General features: G+C 38.9%; 1 protein-coding gene across 2 annotated transcripts in view; it reads left to right on the forward strand.

Annotated features, from left to right (window-relative positions):
- The first annotated feature begins 362 nt into the window (after window positions 1-362).
- The window catches only part of LOC149214878 (uncharacterized), a 156,436-nt gene continuing 143,411 nt past the window's right edge, over window positions 363-13,387 (forward strand). Inside the window, exons 1-4 of one of the 2 annotated variants that reach the window (XM_089390985.1) lie at window positions 363-1,695; window positions 1,838-1,917; window positions 2,695-2,768; window positions 2,960-3,147. In XM_089390985.1, the coding sequence (XP_089247111.1) occupies window positions 1,478-1,695; window positions 1,838-1,917; window positions 2,695-2,768; window positions 2,960-3,007 (420 nt within the window). In that variant the 5' untranslated portion in view covers window positions 363-1,477 and the 3' untranslated portion in view covers window positions 3,008-3,147. The remainder of the gene's footprint in view (window positions 1,696-1,837; window positions 1,918-2,694; window positions 2,769-2,959; window positions 3,148-13,387) is intronic. The other variant, XM_089390986.1, reaches the window with a different exon arrangement.

Here is a 13,387-nt window from a genome sequence, read left to right on the forward strand (position 1 = left end):
TCTTTTATATTATCGATTACCATCCATTTTAATTTGCTTAAGCCTCATAAGCTAAACCGTTTATCTTACTACTTATCCATAATAATCTATTTTAAATATGTTCAAACGGTTATCTCTGATCAAAGTACAATTTCTTTTAAATTGGTCAGAGATTCCATAAGCCAAACGCTGCAATTTTTGGTAAACTCCAATTTACAGTGCCGTTTGAAGGACAACTCTGAACTTTCTTAAATCAAACTTACCTGTACTTTCTACTTTACAAAGTATCATAAAACGCAGACTGGCTCCATCAATTCAAAACGCCCAACACTTTTCTAGTATGATTGTCAACCTGTGTCCTGCAAAAATATAAATAAAAGCGAAAGAGAAAGCGAAACAAGATCCCTCCAAGAATAAAACAGGTCAGTAATTCCATGTGATTCTGTCTTGTTCCTTTCTTTTGATGATCAGAGATGGCAGATGGTCAGTGGAAAGAGAGTGCCAGCGGTGAACGTGAAAGGAGGGCGTGAGGTAGGTTAATGAGTGAAGGCCAAAAGTGGGCGTAGAAGCCATGCCATCTGAGATCTGCAAGAAGCTTTTTTCGCATTTTGCCTGGTGATCTTACCAAGTAGTTCCACATGGATGGGTGATTGTAGTGAACCTCCACAAAGAGCTCGTCCACAATGAGAAGCATCTCTGGATGGCTGAGTCATCGCCTGAGAATCGGCCACTCGCTTCCCTCGATGTCCATCTTTACAACCACTGTATCAGTCGTTTTCAATTGCAGCTCCCCTTTCATAAACCTCGTTATATTTATGACATTGCTGGCTTTATCATCCCAGTCTGACACAAAGCTGTAGTGCAGCTGGTGCGGAGGTTGGGGAGTGGTCTTTACAGTGAGGGAGCAGGGATTCGTCTGTGCCACGTTACTCTCTTCGTCAAAACCAAGCGGGCTCGGCTTTTGCAGGAGCTTGGAATCGACTTCGAATGCGTGAATGTCGATGAAATCGAAGGGGTACATGCGCAGAAACCAGGCTAGGCTGGTGCTGAATGCATTAGCACCCAGATCCAGCAGAACCCGTCGCTGTCTGCGATGGAGATCGATCGCCTTGGAAGGCAGAAGCCACGGCAAGATGTGCGTTTTGTCCTGCACATCGTTGGAAAATCGGAGGGCGAAACCTCTGCGGAAATTGTTGAGATCGTCGAGCTTCTCAATGAGATGACCTTTTACAGGGCAGGCAGCTGCCTCCTATCCACTTCATCTGCCGCCATGGATTCTCAACCTGATCTTCATCTTTGTCCAAGAATCCTTCTCTCGTCCCGCACAACTCGCTGCTGTTTCTGGCCATGGCTTCCCATTCATTATGCTTAAACACTTGCGCAGTGAAGCCTTGGCGTTTGCAAGCCGCGGAAACGCCAAACTCAATGCCAAGAAAGCCAAATCTGTGCATGTGGTTCACATAAATATCGTCTCGAATCCTCCGCCACAACACGGGAGATGATCTGGGGAGAGATCGATGATTTCGCGTTTCGAGGTTTGATCTTTCCCAATTCTGGGTCAACCGACGGCATTTCCATTTCCCTCTTTCGGCGACAGCTCCACTCCTTTCCTTGGTTTTCTGCGGGTTGGTTCTGTCTGTCATTCCAGGCCTTGAAACAGGTCCAGAGGCCTCCAGATACATGGATATGGCGCCCTTCTCTCATGGATGAAAACAGGTAATAGATTTGTAGTGTAATTTTAATGCTTTCTGTCACTGAATCTTGATTTTATATATATATATATATATATATATATATTTCGTTAAACGTTGTTCCACCGAGCTCGGCTAACTAATATCGGGTGGTTTCCTGACTACAGGGCCCTCCTCCAGAGTCCCGGTCTCTCAGTCGTGGCTATGGGGTCAGCATCCTGCCAGTCTTCAAAGTTTACAGCTCCGGGTAAGAAACTTGTCTTCTAACAGCTGTTCCTAAATCGAGCTTGGCTCTTATGCTACTGTGGGTTTGGGTCTGTCGTCTTACTATTTCAATAATACAGCTTTGCTTGAAGTCTCGCGGGGTTATCGACGGTCTAGATTATGACAGCCAAGGGTTGAGACCTGTACCCTTCACTCGGGTAGAGGGTTTTGGGGTTTTGCTGCTCTATCATTTTTATGTAAATTTTTATAAAAAGTGTCAGGGTTCATCCCGTGGCGTATTGGGGTTGTTGAATGCGGCTATTCTAATGCCGAGAGCATCCCTCCGGGATAACTTATATGATACAGTTCACACTGTTCTGTGAAGCTTAATCGCTCCACCTATCGTGCATATGCATTTGCGTGAACTTCATAAGTTTAATAGCCAGTTATTGTATAACAGTAGTTTCTTTGCTATACTTCAGTTGTTTGGTATAATATTATGGTATTGCTTCCAAATTCTTGTTTCTGTTCGGATATTGAAGTGGGTATGTCGATGGACTCAGTCCTGACTTTTCTTCCGTTTTTTAAGGTTAATCAAGAAATATGGATGGAAGCTCTGTGCAAACTGTTAATTAAAATTATGTCTCTATGCTATCGAATATTGTCCATTACTGTTTTCCACTGTGCCTGTAATTATTTCTGGGTGTTTAATTACTGTCTGCCACATTTCTTGGTGATTAAGGCTGTGGGACTACTTCCTGTAGAGTTTAATGGGTTTGGTTTGTGAGGTAACCGTGGCTGACTCCCTTGTCCCTCACAGAATTCTCTTCCTATCCGAGCGTTCTATGGCCCGCTCTTGGTCGCCATAGGGAAAGGGGAGTGCTCCAACGCAGAGTAAGCCATTGCAACCCACAGCTCACCTGCGTCCCAGCTTGTATGTTTTACAAGAATCTCTGTATATATATTCGGGGTTTACCTAGCTGAAGTTAATTTCTTTTTATTTTGCCTTTCTTCTTTTTTAATTTTGATTCGAGTATTTTCATTATTAACTTGAAGTGGATGCGTTTGTCCATGGATCTCTGTAGTGTTGGCTTAATATTAAAGACGACGGGCAACAGCATGGATTAATATAAGATGAAAAGGCGAAGAATCTCAAGAAGTTACAAAGAACCGAGAACGACGGGCAGTGACATAAGCTGCCTGTCGCATTATTGTCTTTTTCATGGATTTTGAAAGTTGAAGGAGAAACCTCGTCCAACCATGACATACACAGGTAAGCTGTTTTGCTTCATATTTTTTAATATTTTTATTTATATATAGTCTTTATGAGATTTTAAGTTAGGCTTGAAAAGTTTTTAACTATATTAGAAGTATTTGGTTACGTTAGAGTTGATCTGTTTTTATTTTACATTCTAGTTTTTAATTTTTTTTTTCGAGGAAAAAAGCACAACTTTTTATTAATACTGTAAAAAGTTTTTGTACATATTGTTCAAAAGCCATGAAGTGGCTCAATAAGAACACATTCTGCTCAACCCATAGGGAGCTATTCTGCTGAGATATGTAAAAACTGATGGAGTCTTCCTCCCGGGAGGATGTAAAAACAGTATAACAACATGACATAAGTAATCCTGGGGTCACCTTCTCAGAAGGATAAACAACCCCAAATAAACCAAAAACTGTAAATGTCTGTCGTCCAGTGCTAATATAAACAAAAAGTTATAAATATAGTCTGATATCTATATGCTATAAGCCGGTACTGAAGTCTGTAAAGGAAAAAGTATATACAAAGACAAAAGCCGATATACAAAATCTGAGAAAAAAGCTGTCAAAAATGTAGATATTTACTGAGATCAAAGAGCCTGTGCATAAGGGGGCTGATCTGTTCTGAAAGACTGCCCCTATATGGTTTCTTCTATCGCCCAGCTGCCCGGATCCTGTTGTAGACCAGCCTTAGATAGCTCCTCATTCCTGTCCCTGTATATATGGCAAATTGAAAACCTGTTAAAATAAGACTTCAGATAAGAAATTTCTTCAACAATTGTTTTCAAAATCTGGTTTTGACAATTTGCATATCCATTGACCCAATTTATGACATTTTGTGAGTCTCCAAAATTCTGTATGGTGTTGATGTTTCTGTTATGAAGCCAGCATAAGAGGTATCTCAAGGCCGAGAGTTCAGCGAAGTTGTTTGTGCCAGTGCCCAAACCAACAGAAGCTTTTAAAGAATGTTCCGGATTGATGTGGATATACAGTCCTGCTCCAGCTCTATTATTTTGGGAGGCCCCATCAAAATAGCCACACGGAATACCCTCCTGAATATTGATATGTTTTTGTTTTGTTTTGGAATTTTTGTCCTCGGGAGGAGGCAAAGCTGAATAAATGGCTGAGATATTAGTGGCTGTGACAGAGGAAGGTGTATCCTTATCATGAAACAGACTCTTGTTTCTAGCAAGCCAAACTCCCCAACAGAAAATAAGTGGCAGATTCATCATATTCCCTTCCTTCTAGTTTTTAATTTGTATTAAGGTTTGAGATAAAAATCCTGTATATTTCGTTGGGTTTATTCTTATATCACTTTGAGTTAATTTATGGATTCTGTGAGAAACTAACTTAAGTATTTCAGTTTGTCTTATATATTCTTGTTTTGGAAGAAATAAATTTGTTGCCCCAAAAATCTAATAATCTTAAGAATTTATAGACACTGTATATATGAAATTTAGATGCTATATTTAAATAAATTAAAAAGAATTTTTTATTGCTTTTAAATTGTTGAGTGTGTATAGGTAAGTTTTATTATCAAACAAGTTGCTATTCAAAGTTTGTTCGAACTTTTTGAATTTTATTCTATAAAGTGTTGGAAAGATAGAGATGAGAAACACAAAGTTTAAAATACACAAACCAAAGGAGCTTCTCCTCTTTTATTGATCACAAAAAGGAAGAGGAAGAGGAGGAAAGACACAGAATTTCACAATACTTCATACACAATCACACGAGCTGCGGTATTGATCAACCAAACTTATGATTACAATGAACCCGATGAAGGGTATTTAAATTTTTTCGTAAGGTGACTCACCCAAATTAACTTCACATGCATACACATTCTAAATTTGACTTTCCCAAATATAAATTGAACTCGAACTAACTCAACTTGGCTCTCTTAACCGACTTTCTAAATTTAGCCATCTCTTGCATGGGGAGTAATTACAATTTCCAACACTCCCCCCTTAATTACGACCATATGACTCAACATAACTCAAACATGGCTCAACATGACTCAACTCTATGCTTCCTAGGCTTACAATAGAATTTGACTCAATCATCACTCAAACATGCTCGTTGGTTTATGTCTCAACTACGACAATTACTCATAACTTTTACAATTTTGCATTTTCTTTTTCTCTTTTTTAAAATTCTATATCCTCGAAAGTGCTCATTCTTAGTTTCACTTTCTTGTTGTAGGGTTCATATTTCTTTACTTCTTGTTTCTGCAATGTTTCTTTGACCTATCTTGAATTGTATTGAAAAACAATCTGACCCCGTCTTCTACAACTTCCTCTTCAAAGATTCTTTCACTCATAGACTGCTACCAAAACTCTTCCTCTTGAAATTGCGTTCTTTGCGCTGCTTCTTGTGCTTCATATCCTTGATTTTCTTTCTACCATATTTCTTGTTAGCGAGATCTTATCTTTTCTTGACTCCATTGCTGAAAAATGGTTTTAATGCTTTCTTCTTCTTCTTTAGAAACTTCCATGCCCTTCGCTCCACTTTCATCTTTAGGTACTGCTGTTTTTTTCTTGTACTCTGCACACAAAAAATAAATGTTAAAAACATCTTCATTATGCCCTTTAGTGAGAACTTCCTACTCTACCTCTTCCTTCTTTGTGAATTCTTAGTTTCACTTTCTTGTTATAGAGTTCATATTTCTTTACTTCTTGTCACTGCAATGTTTCTTTGACCTGTCTTGAATTTTAATGAAAAACAATCTGATCCCGTCTTCTACAACTTCCTCTTCAAAGATTTTTTCACTCATAGACTGTTGCTAGAACTCCTCATCCTAAAATTGTTTTCTTCGCGTTGCTTCTTGTGCTTCATATCCTTGGTTTTCTTTCTGTCATATTTCTTGATAGCAAGATCTTATCTTTTCTTGAATCCATTGCTGAAAAATGGTTTTAATGCTTTCTTCTTCTTCTTCTTCTTCAGAAACTTCCATGTCCTTCTCTCCACTTTCATCATTAGGTACTGCTGTTTTTTTCTTGTACTTTGCACACATAAAATAAATGTCAAAATCATCTTCATTATGCTCTTTAGTGAGAACTTGCTGCTCTATCTCTTCCTTCTTTTCCTTCTTTTGTTTTGTCCCGCTTCATAATTTTCATTTTCTGCCTTTTTACTAACCTCAATTGTTGCAAACATGTTGTCTTCCACTTGGCTTTCAAACACATGTGGGCTTCTTTCACCAAATAACAACATATCAATAAGAGCTTTTTGTTGCATCACGTGCAACCACTTATCACCAATTAATGGTTCTTCATAAAATTTAACATCGACATAATTTTAATCCACTCTATTGTGGGATATCCCAGCATGCATGTGCTCGTTAACAGTTTCAACTTCACCAAATTCATCGGCTGCGACTGGATGCACCAATTCACATCTCACATTGCAGTCATCATCCACATGTGTTTCACCATAGTGGGATTCACCATCATCTACACCATCCACATTACAGTGGAGTCCTTGAGCATTTATATGCTCTTTCTTTGTTTCACAAACAGAGGCTTCAACTTCTCTCTCTGCAATCTTTACTACATTTTCTTCATCTTTAACCTATGCGGCTACAAAGTGGGATCCATTAATGTCTTTGCTCTCTTCTGCTACTATTGCAGACTTTTCTTTCTGTGACATAACTTGTTGCTACAAGTCACTCCCCCTTGCACTAAGTTCTGCTTCCAAGATCTTTCAGGCCTCCTTGGAAGATGCAGCTTTTACTACCTTGCACAAAAACTTATCAATGAATGCTTGTTTTATAAAATTCAATGTTAAGACATCACATACTTCACCATATGGGTTATTAGACTCATACTCAATTAACTCTTTAACTTGAAGAAAAACTAGCATCTTGATAACCCAATGATCAAAATATTTATCAGTAATCATAGGAGGTGGTAACAGATCAGAGCTACACCAATCAACCTTGATTTCTGCTTTGTCTTTTGCTAAGCTTCTCAGTTCCTCGGTTGTAGCTTGAACCTCTCTAAACATGAAGAAAATCTTTGCGTATTCCTTTTTATTCATTTACCCATGACTGTTGTCTTACCTCAATCTTATAGTTGCTACATGAAACTTCCTTCCATATCACCCTAAAAAAATATGATTTTTAATAAATAACTACTTTAATAAGATTCCTTCCACTCTTTAATTTCATACCATAAAGCTCCTTTAAAGAGATGTCACTTCTAATTAAAAAAAACTTTGATATGATTCAAATCCGCTAACGTGACTTGGTCCTTTATATTTTTAAACCCTTTTGAATCACGTTTTTTTGGGTCGAACTTTTTCTAATGCCACACATGACTTTTAAAGACATATCATATAGCCTTATGAATATCTTGCCCAGGCATTTTGCTAATAATTTTTTAAAAACCTTTCAACCTTCAGCGTTTCTACGGCTACGACCTTTGAAAATGGTTTTCTAACCTGTACAGTTGCTCCCGACGATTACACCTTTTCACTACTCACGACGATATGACATCGGCTGTAGATGCCACTCGACGACGGCGGGCCGCGACCTCTTTATAAGAAATTGACACGACTCTTTTAACTAACAATAATGGCTTTGCACACTTTAGTTACAAATTTTTCGGATACACAGGGTTTGACACGACTCTTTTAACTAACAATAATGGCTTTGCACACTTTAGTTACAAATTTTTCGGATACACAGGGTATTTTTTTCTGATATTAATTTGTTGGAAAGGCAGAGAAGAGAAACACAAAAATTAACATACACAAACCAAAGGAGCTGCTGCTTTATTATTGATCAATTAAATTTGATAATTACAATGAACTCGGTGAAGGGTATATTTTTTTAGTATAGTGACTCGCCCAAAATAACTTCACATGCATACACATTCTAAATTTGACTTTCTCAAATATAGATTGAACTCAAACTAACTCAACTTGGCTCAGTTAATTGACTATCCAAATTTAGCCAACTCTTATAATTACAATTTTCAACATAAATAAATTCATATTGCTTTCTTATGGGCTGTAGATGCTACTCGATGTGCGACCGCTTTATAAGAAATTGACATGACTCTTTTAACCAACAATAATGGCTTTGCTACAAATTTTTCGCATACGCAGGTTTTTTAGATCTTTTTGTTCAACTTTGATCTGATACTAATTTGTTGGAAAGGCAAAGAAGAGAAACACAAAAATTAACATACACAAACCAAAGGAGCTGTTGCTTTACTATTGATCAACCAAACTTGATAATTACAATGAACCTAGTGAAGGGTATTTAAACTTTTTCGTATAGTAAGTCGCCCAAAATAACCTCACATGCATACACATTCTAAATTTGATATTCCCAAATATAGATTGAACTCAAACTAAGTCAACTTGGCTCTGACTCTCCAAATTTAGCCAACTCTTATAATTACAATTTCCAACATAAATAAATTATTATTGCTTTCTTATCTCTAGGTGCGTATAGGTAAATTCCATTGTCGAACAAACTGCCATTCAAAGTTTGTTCGACCTTCTTGGATTTTATTTTTAATACATTTGGTTTTCACTACCTAAACATACTTCATACTTCTCCCTCGCGATTGAGGATATGTCGTTCCATAATCAATTAGGGTAGTTAGGCAAGCTCCAACAAGTAGGAAACTTGATCCCTGAATGTGATCTAAATCTTATCAGTATTCATGAAACCAAACAGGTATTCCCACTTCCAAAAATTCATAGAAATATCCCCATGCTAGAGATTAGGCTTGCACTTGGTAATTTGGTCTTTTTAGAAGTGCATGAGAACCAAATAATCTTGTTATGTTGGCTTCAGCCTCTGTGCTTCATCAACATCCAACATAGGGAAATATCAAAACCAAAGCATTTGTAACTTGGAATATATATCACAAATGGTGGGTACATGAATCTCGCTACTTGAAATCCAATGATGTCATTCATTGTAATGCAAAAAGGGATGGGTTGCCATAGGAATTTTTAATGCATATCTAAAAAGATTGTAATGAACACTATGGACCCATGGAATGGCTCCCAAGTTTGATATTATTCTTTTGTTGCCATGTGAAAATCCTAATGTTCCACAAAGTTTGTGGAACATGAATGTGAGAATAGGGAGATGCAAAGGGGATACATGTCAGAGCACCCCCAAATTTTAGGGAAATTTTAGGGAAATTTCATGTGCCTCCTTAGCTTTGGAGCGTTCTCCATCATGTTGTCCATAACCAAGACCCAAATACCTAGGCCTTTCCTCAACAACAATTGGCTCAACTATGCCTTGTGCATGTTTTCCTAACTCTTTACCTTCATAACCCATCTTCATCAATAATTTGGACCCTATTCCTTTAGTGTGTCTTTCAAAAGCACCAAAACATTCATTTTGAGAGGAAATTGAAGATAAACTTAAATTGCATACCTCATTTTCATGCACATACTTGGCTAGGTTTTCTTTGGCATAACGGAGTTGAATCTCTATCTCATGCATCTTTTCAAGAAGCTCTTGCTTCTCCTCCTTCATGGCCATCAACTCCTCTAGAAGTATAGTGTTCTCGTACTTATCTTCATTCATCTCCTACACCATATCTCTCATGATGATAAGCTCTTGCAACATCTCTAAATCAAAGAGTCTTGCTAAGGAAGATGGATTAGAAACATCACTTGTTGAAACTGCCATCACACTTATAATGCATCAAAAAGCTCCACAAAACTTACACATAAGTTTGCACACAGTTAAATTCTCCTTGCACAAAGTGCAAAACCAATAGCTAACCTTCGCAAACCATCTTAGGGTTAAAATGAGCTAACAATGCTCTGATACCAACCTAATTTCAATGTTGGGCAAACTTGTTAATGCTATGAAAGCTCCCTCATCAATATTAAAAAAATATGTTTAGGATAGTCTCAAATTAGCCAAAATGTGAGGAATTATGTGTCAAGTGTTGAGTGTGTTTTATGATAACTTTATGAGGTTAATTAGCTGTTTAAAACACATACAACAAAGTAAATTGCAAAGAAGTAAAATACAACAAACTCATAACATAAAGTTGATAAAGGAGTTCACCCCTCTTGGGGTTACATTTCCTTGGACTTGCTTCAATGGGTAGACCCTCTCTAGATTAATGGTCAATTCTCTGGTTACATGCACCTGCAATGCTCCAATGGCTTTACAACCCTGGATTCAGAAGACCCAAAAACCCCAAAATGACTATCCAAGCTCTGCAATTGGACTTTAGTTGATCTAGGCTTGACCTCCTCTCCTGGTGGCCCTAGGCTTCTTTAAAATTCAATGTAGAAAAATCACGTACAGAAGTGCTTTTCAGTGTTTGAAACTTGTTACATTATGTACAGAGCATCCAAATCATCTAGGAATGACTCTTTTTGAGCCAAAATTGGTCGAATAATAAAGAAGTTATGGTCTCTTTAGTTTTCCCTAGGAAAACTGCACCAAATCTGGAGAAACTCTGGTTAATCCCGCGAAAATTAGCGCAATGCTAGATTTGTAGGACTTGCCAAACTTCCGCCAAGTTAATCCGCAATTAATTAGGGATGAGCATGGGTTAATTAACACTAATCCCACTTAGAGCGTAGCGTTGGCCTTCGGTTATGGTGTATGGTCGTATGTGGAGAGGGCTGGCCCGTGGGTTAGACTCCGCTAGCCTTCCAAATAATTTTACATTACCTTTGAGAGGGCATGTGGTGGCCTCTAGGCTTGCCATGTGTTAGCCTCTCATTGGTCCTCCCAAATGCCTTTGACCAATTACATGTCAACATTTGTCACAACTTGATTGAGCTACTTGTGGGAATATTCAAGGAATATTCTCGAAATATTTCGACGGATGGCCCAATCGCATTATGACAAGTGTTGGCATATTATTGGTCAACGACATTCGAGGTGGACCAATGAGAGGTTGACATGTGGCAAGCCTGGAGACCGACACGTGCCCTCTCAAAGGTCGGGTAAAATGTTATTTGGGAGGTCGCGTAAAATGTCTAAGGAAGTTTAGGGCTACTAAGAGAGGAGGTCAAGCCTAGATCAATTGAAGTCCAATTGCAGAGCTTGGATAGTTATTTTTGGGGTTTTGTGGTCTTCTAAATCTGCAGGAGCATATTGCAAAGCCATTGGAGCACTGTAGGTGCATGTAATTAGAGAATTGACCATTAATCGAAAAAGGGCTTAGCCATTGAAGCAGGTCCAAGGAGATGTAGCCCAGAAGGGGTGAGCTCCGTTATCAGCTTTGTGTTATGAGGTGTTGTGTTTTACTTCTCTGCAATTTACTTGTTGTATATGTCTTTTAAACAACTAACTAACTTCATATATTGCTCATAAAAGATTCTCAACAATTGACACATAATTCCTCATATTTTAGTTAATTTGAGACGAGCCTAAACACATTTTTTTAAATACTGATGAGGGAGCTTGCATAGCATTAACAATGTTGCCCAACATTCAGATCAAGATGTGATGAGGCAAAGTCACTATCGAGATTGCAGGGTTCATTCCATAGAGTATGCCATAGTGATGGACGCCAGATGGGCTAGTGTTGGCGGAGATGATGTTGATAGAGACTCTAGTGTTGGGAGTACCTTCCTTGATCAGAGGGAGTGTTGAGTTTTGTAGCTTGTGAGGTACTCCAAACCCTAGGCTTTGAGGGTTGTGGAGGATTTAGCACACAATTATGGCTTGCGGGCTTGAAACCCAAGCTTTAGGTTTTGTACCTATCAATGTTGGGGCCAAAAATATAGATAAAATTGGACATGTGATAGATGCAGATGATAGAGGACGTTAGATGAATCCAACGCAATGAAAATCATAGAATTCTGAGTTGTCCTTGTGGATATATTAATTTTTGAAGTTAGAGTTTGGGCTTTTTTGAGGTCGGCCTAGTGTTTGGAGGCCTTATGACAGCTAGACAAGCCCTCTTGGATGTTTGATTGAAGCCCTCATGTTTGGATATAAATATGAGGTGAGTGAGGTCAGTTTCAAGTAAATCTTGGGGCATGAGAAGGAGCTCGCTTTAGGTCAGGAGATCTTTGATTTAGCTGTAGGGCTAGGCAGACTCCAAACAAAGGTGTAACGGAGGCTAGATTTTAGCGTCCTTCATGACTATCTGGAGGCCAAGAAGATAAGATAGGAAGGTCAAGCTTGTTGATGCATTTTTGGACTATTTTGCTATAATTTTGGGGCTTTTCTACCTCATATTTGAGGGCCGCTGAGGATCTGAGGTGATTGCAAGAGGTCTGAGCTTGAGATAGGGCATCTTCAAGAGGGTTGAGACCCTTGTTTTGGTAGCAGAACACTCAAATATGCTATGGAGACAAGGCCGCAGTTTAGAGGTAAATTTTTAGGGGTTGCTTGTGCATGTTTTATTGGTGTATAAAGTATTGTTTTGGGCCACATATGTATGGTGTTTACAACAATGGGTTGGTGGGCATTTCAGATAGGCTGAGAGACCTAGGAGTACTCTCCCAACTCAGTGGCAGTCAACAAAGGAAGGCCGCAGCCAGAACTGCAGTGTCTTCCATGAGTGTTGGGATAGTGTTATATTGTTGGTTGGTATAGGTTGGTTGTAGGGTACGTTGAGGAGGAGCCTCATACCCTACAACAGATTTGGGTGCCTATTATTGAAAAACAAAAGGACCAAACTTTTGGGAGGAGGTCACACAAGTTTGGAGCAAGGGTTGAGGGTTGTTAAGTGTGACCTAACTAGACTTGCAGGTGCACAAAAGCCAAGGCAAGGAGGTAGTAGTAGTATGTTGTAGATGACTGAATGATGGTTGAATGCTAGAGGATGGGTGTCCAAGGGTTGGACTGTTGGTGAAGTCTGTTAGCATCCCAAGAGGAAGGATCTTCATAGGTGTTGGACGCTCGCTACAACAAATATTCGACACCTCGAGGTCTGGTGGAGGAAAGCATGAGAGGATCCAAGTGTGGAGCCTTATGTGTGGTAGCTCGATGGATTAAGGGCTTCTAAGAGAGGGAAGTTGTTGGAGCTCATAAGTCTGATCAGCTAGAGGAGCAGTTTGTTATAGCCCATGTTCATTGTTGGAGAAGAGACTTACAATAGTGATAGGTGGCAACCCTTCGTGCCCAATGTTAGTCCTCATTGGAGTAGCGCAAGAAGACTATAGTTGGTTGAGGTCCTTGAGTTGTTGAGGAGCAACAATGGGCAGATGTGAGTTGTTGACAAACGAAGTTATGAACAACTCAACAGGAGTCTCGATGTGTTGTGCCCTTGATGGACTAAGGCACAACTAGTGAGAAGATT

The sequence above is a fragment of the Pinus tabuliformis genome, chromosome 1_1 (genome assembly GCF_031772625.1).
Source record: "Pinus tabuliformis cultivar Carrire ecotype Pingquan chromosome 1_1, CPIR1, whole genome shotgun sequence".
Taxonomy (NCBI): Eukaryota; Viridiplantae; Streptophyta; class Pinopsida; order Pinales; family Pinaceae; genus Pinus; species Pinus tabuliformis.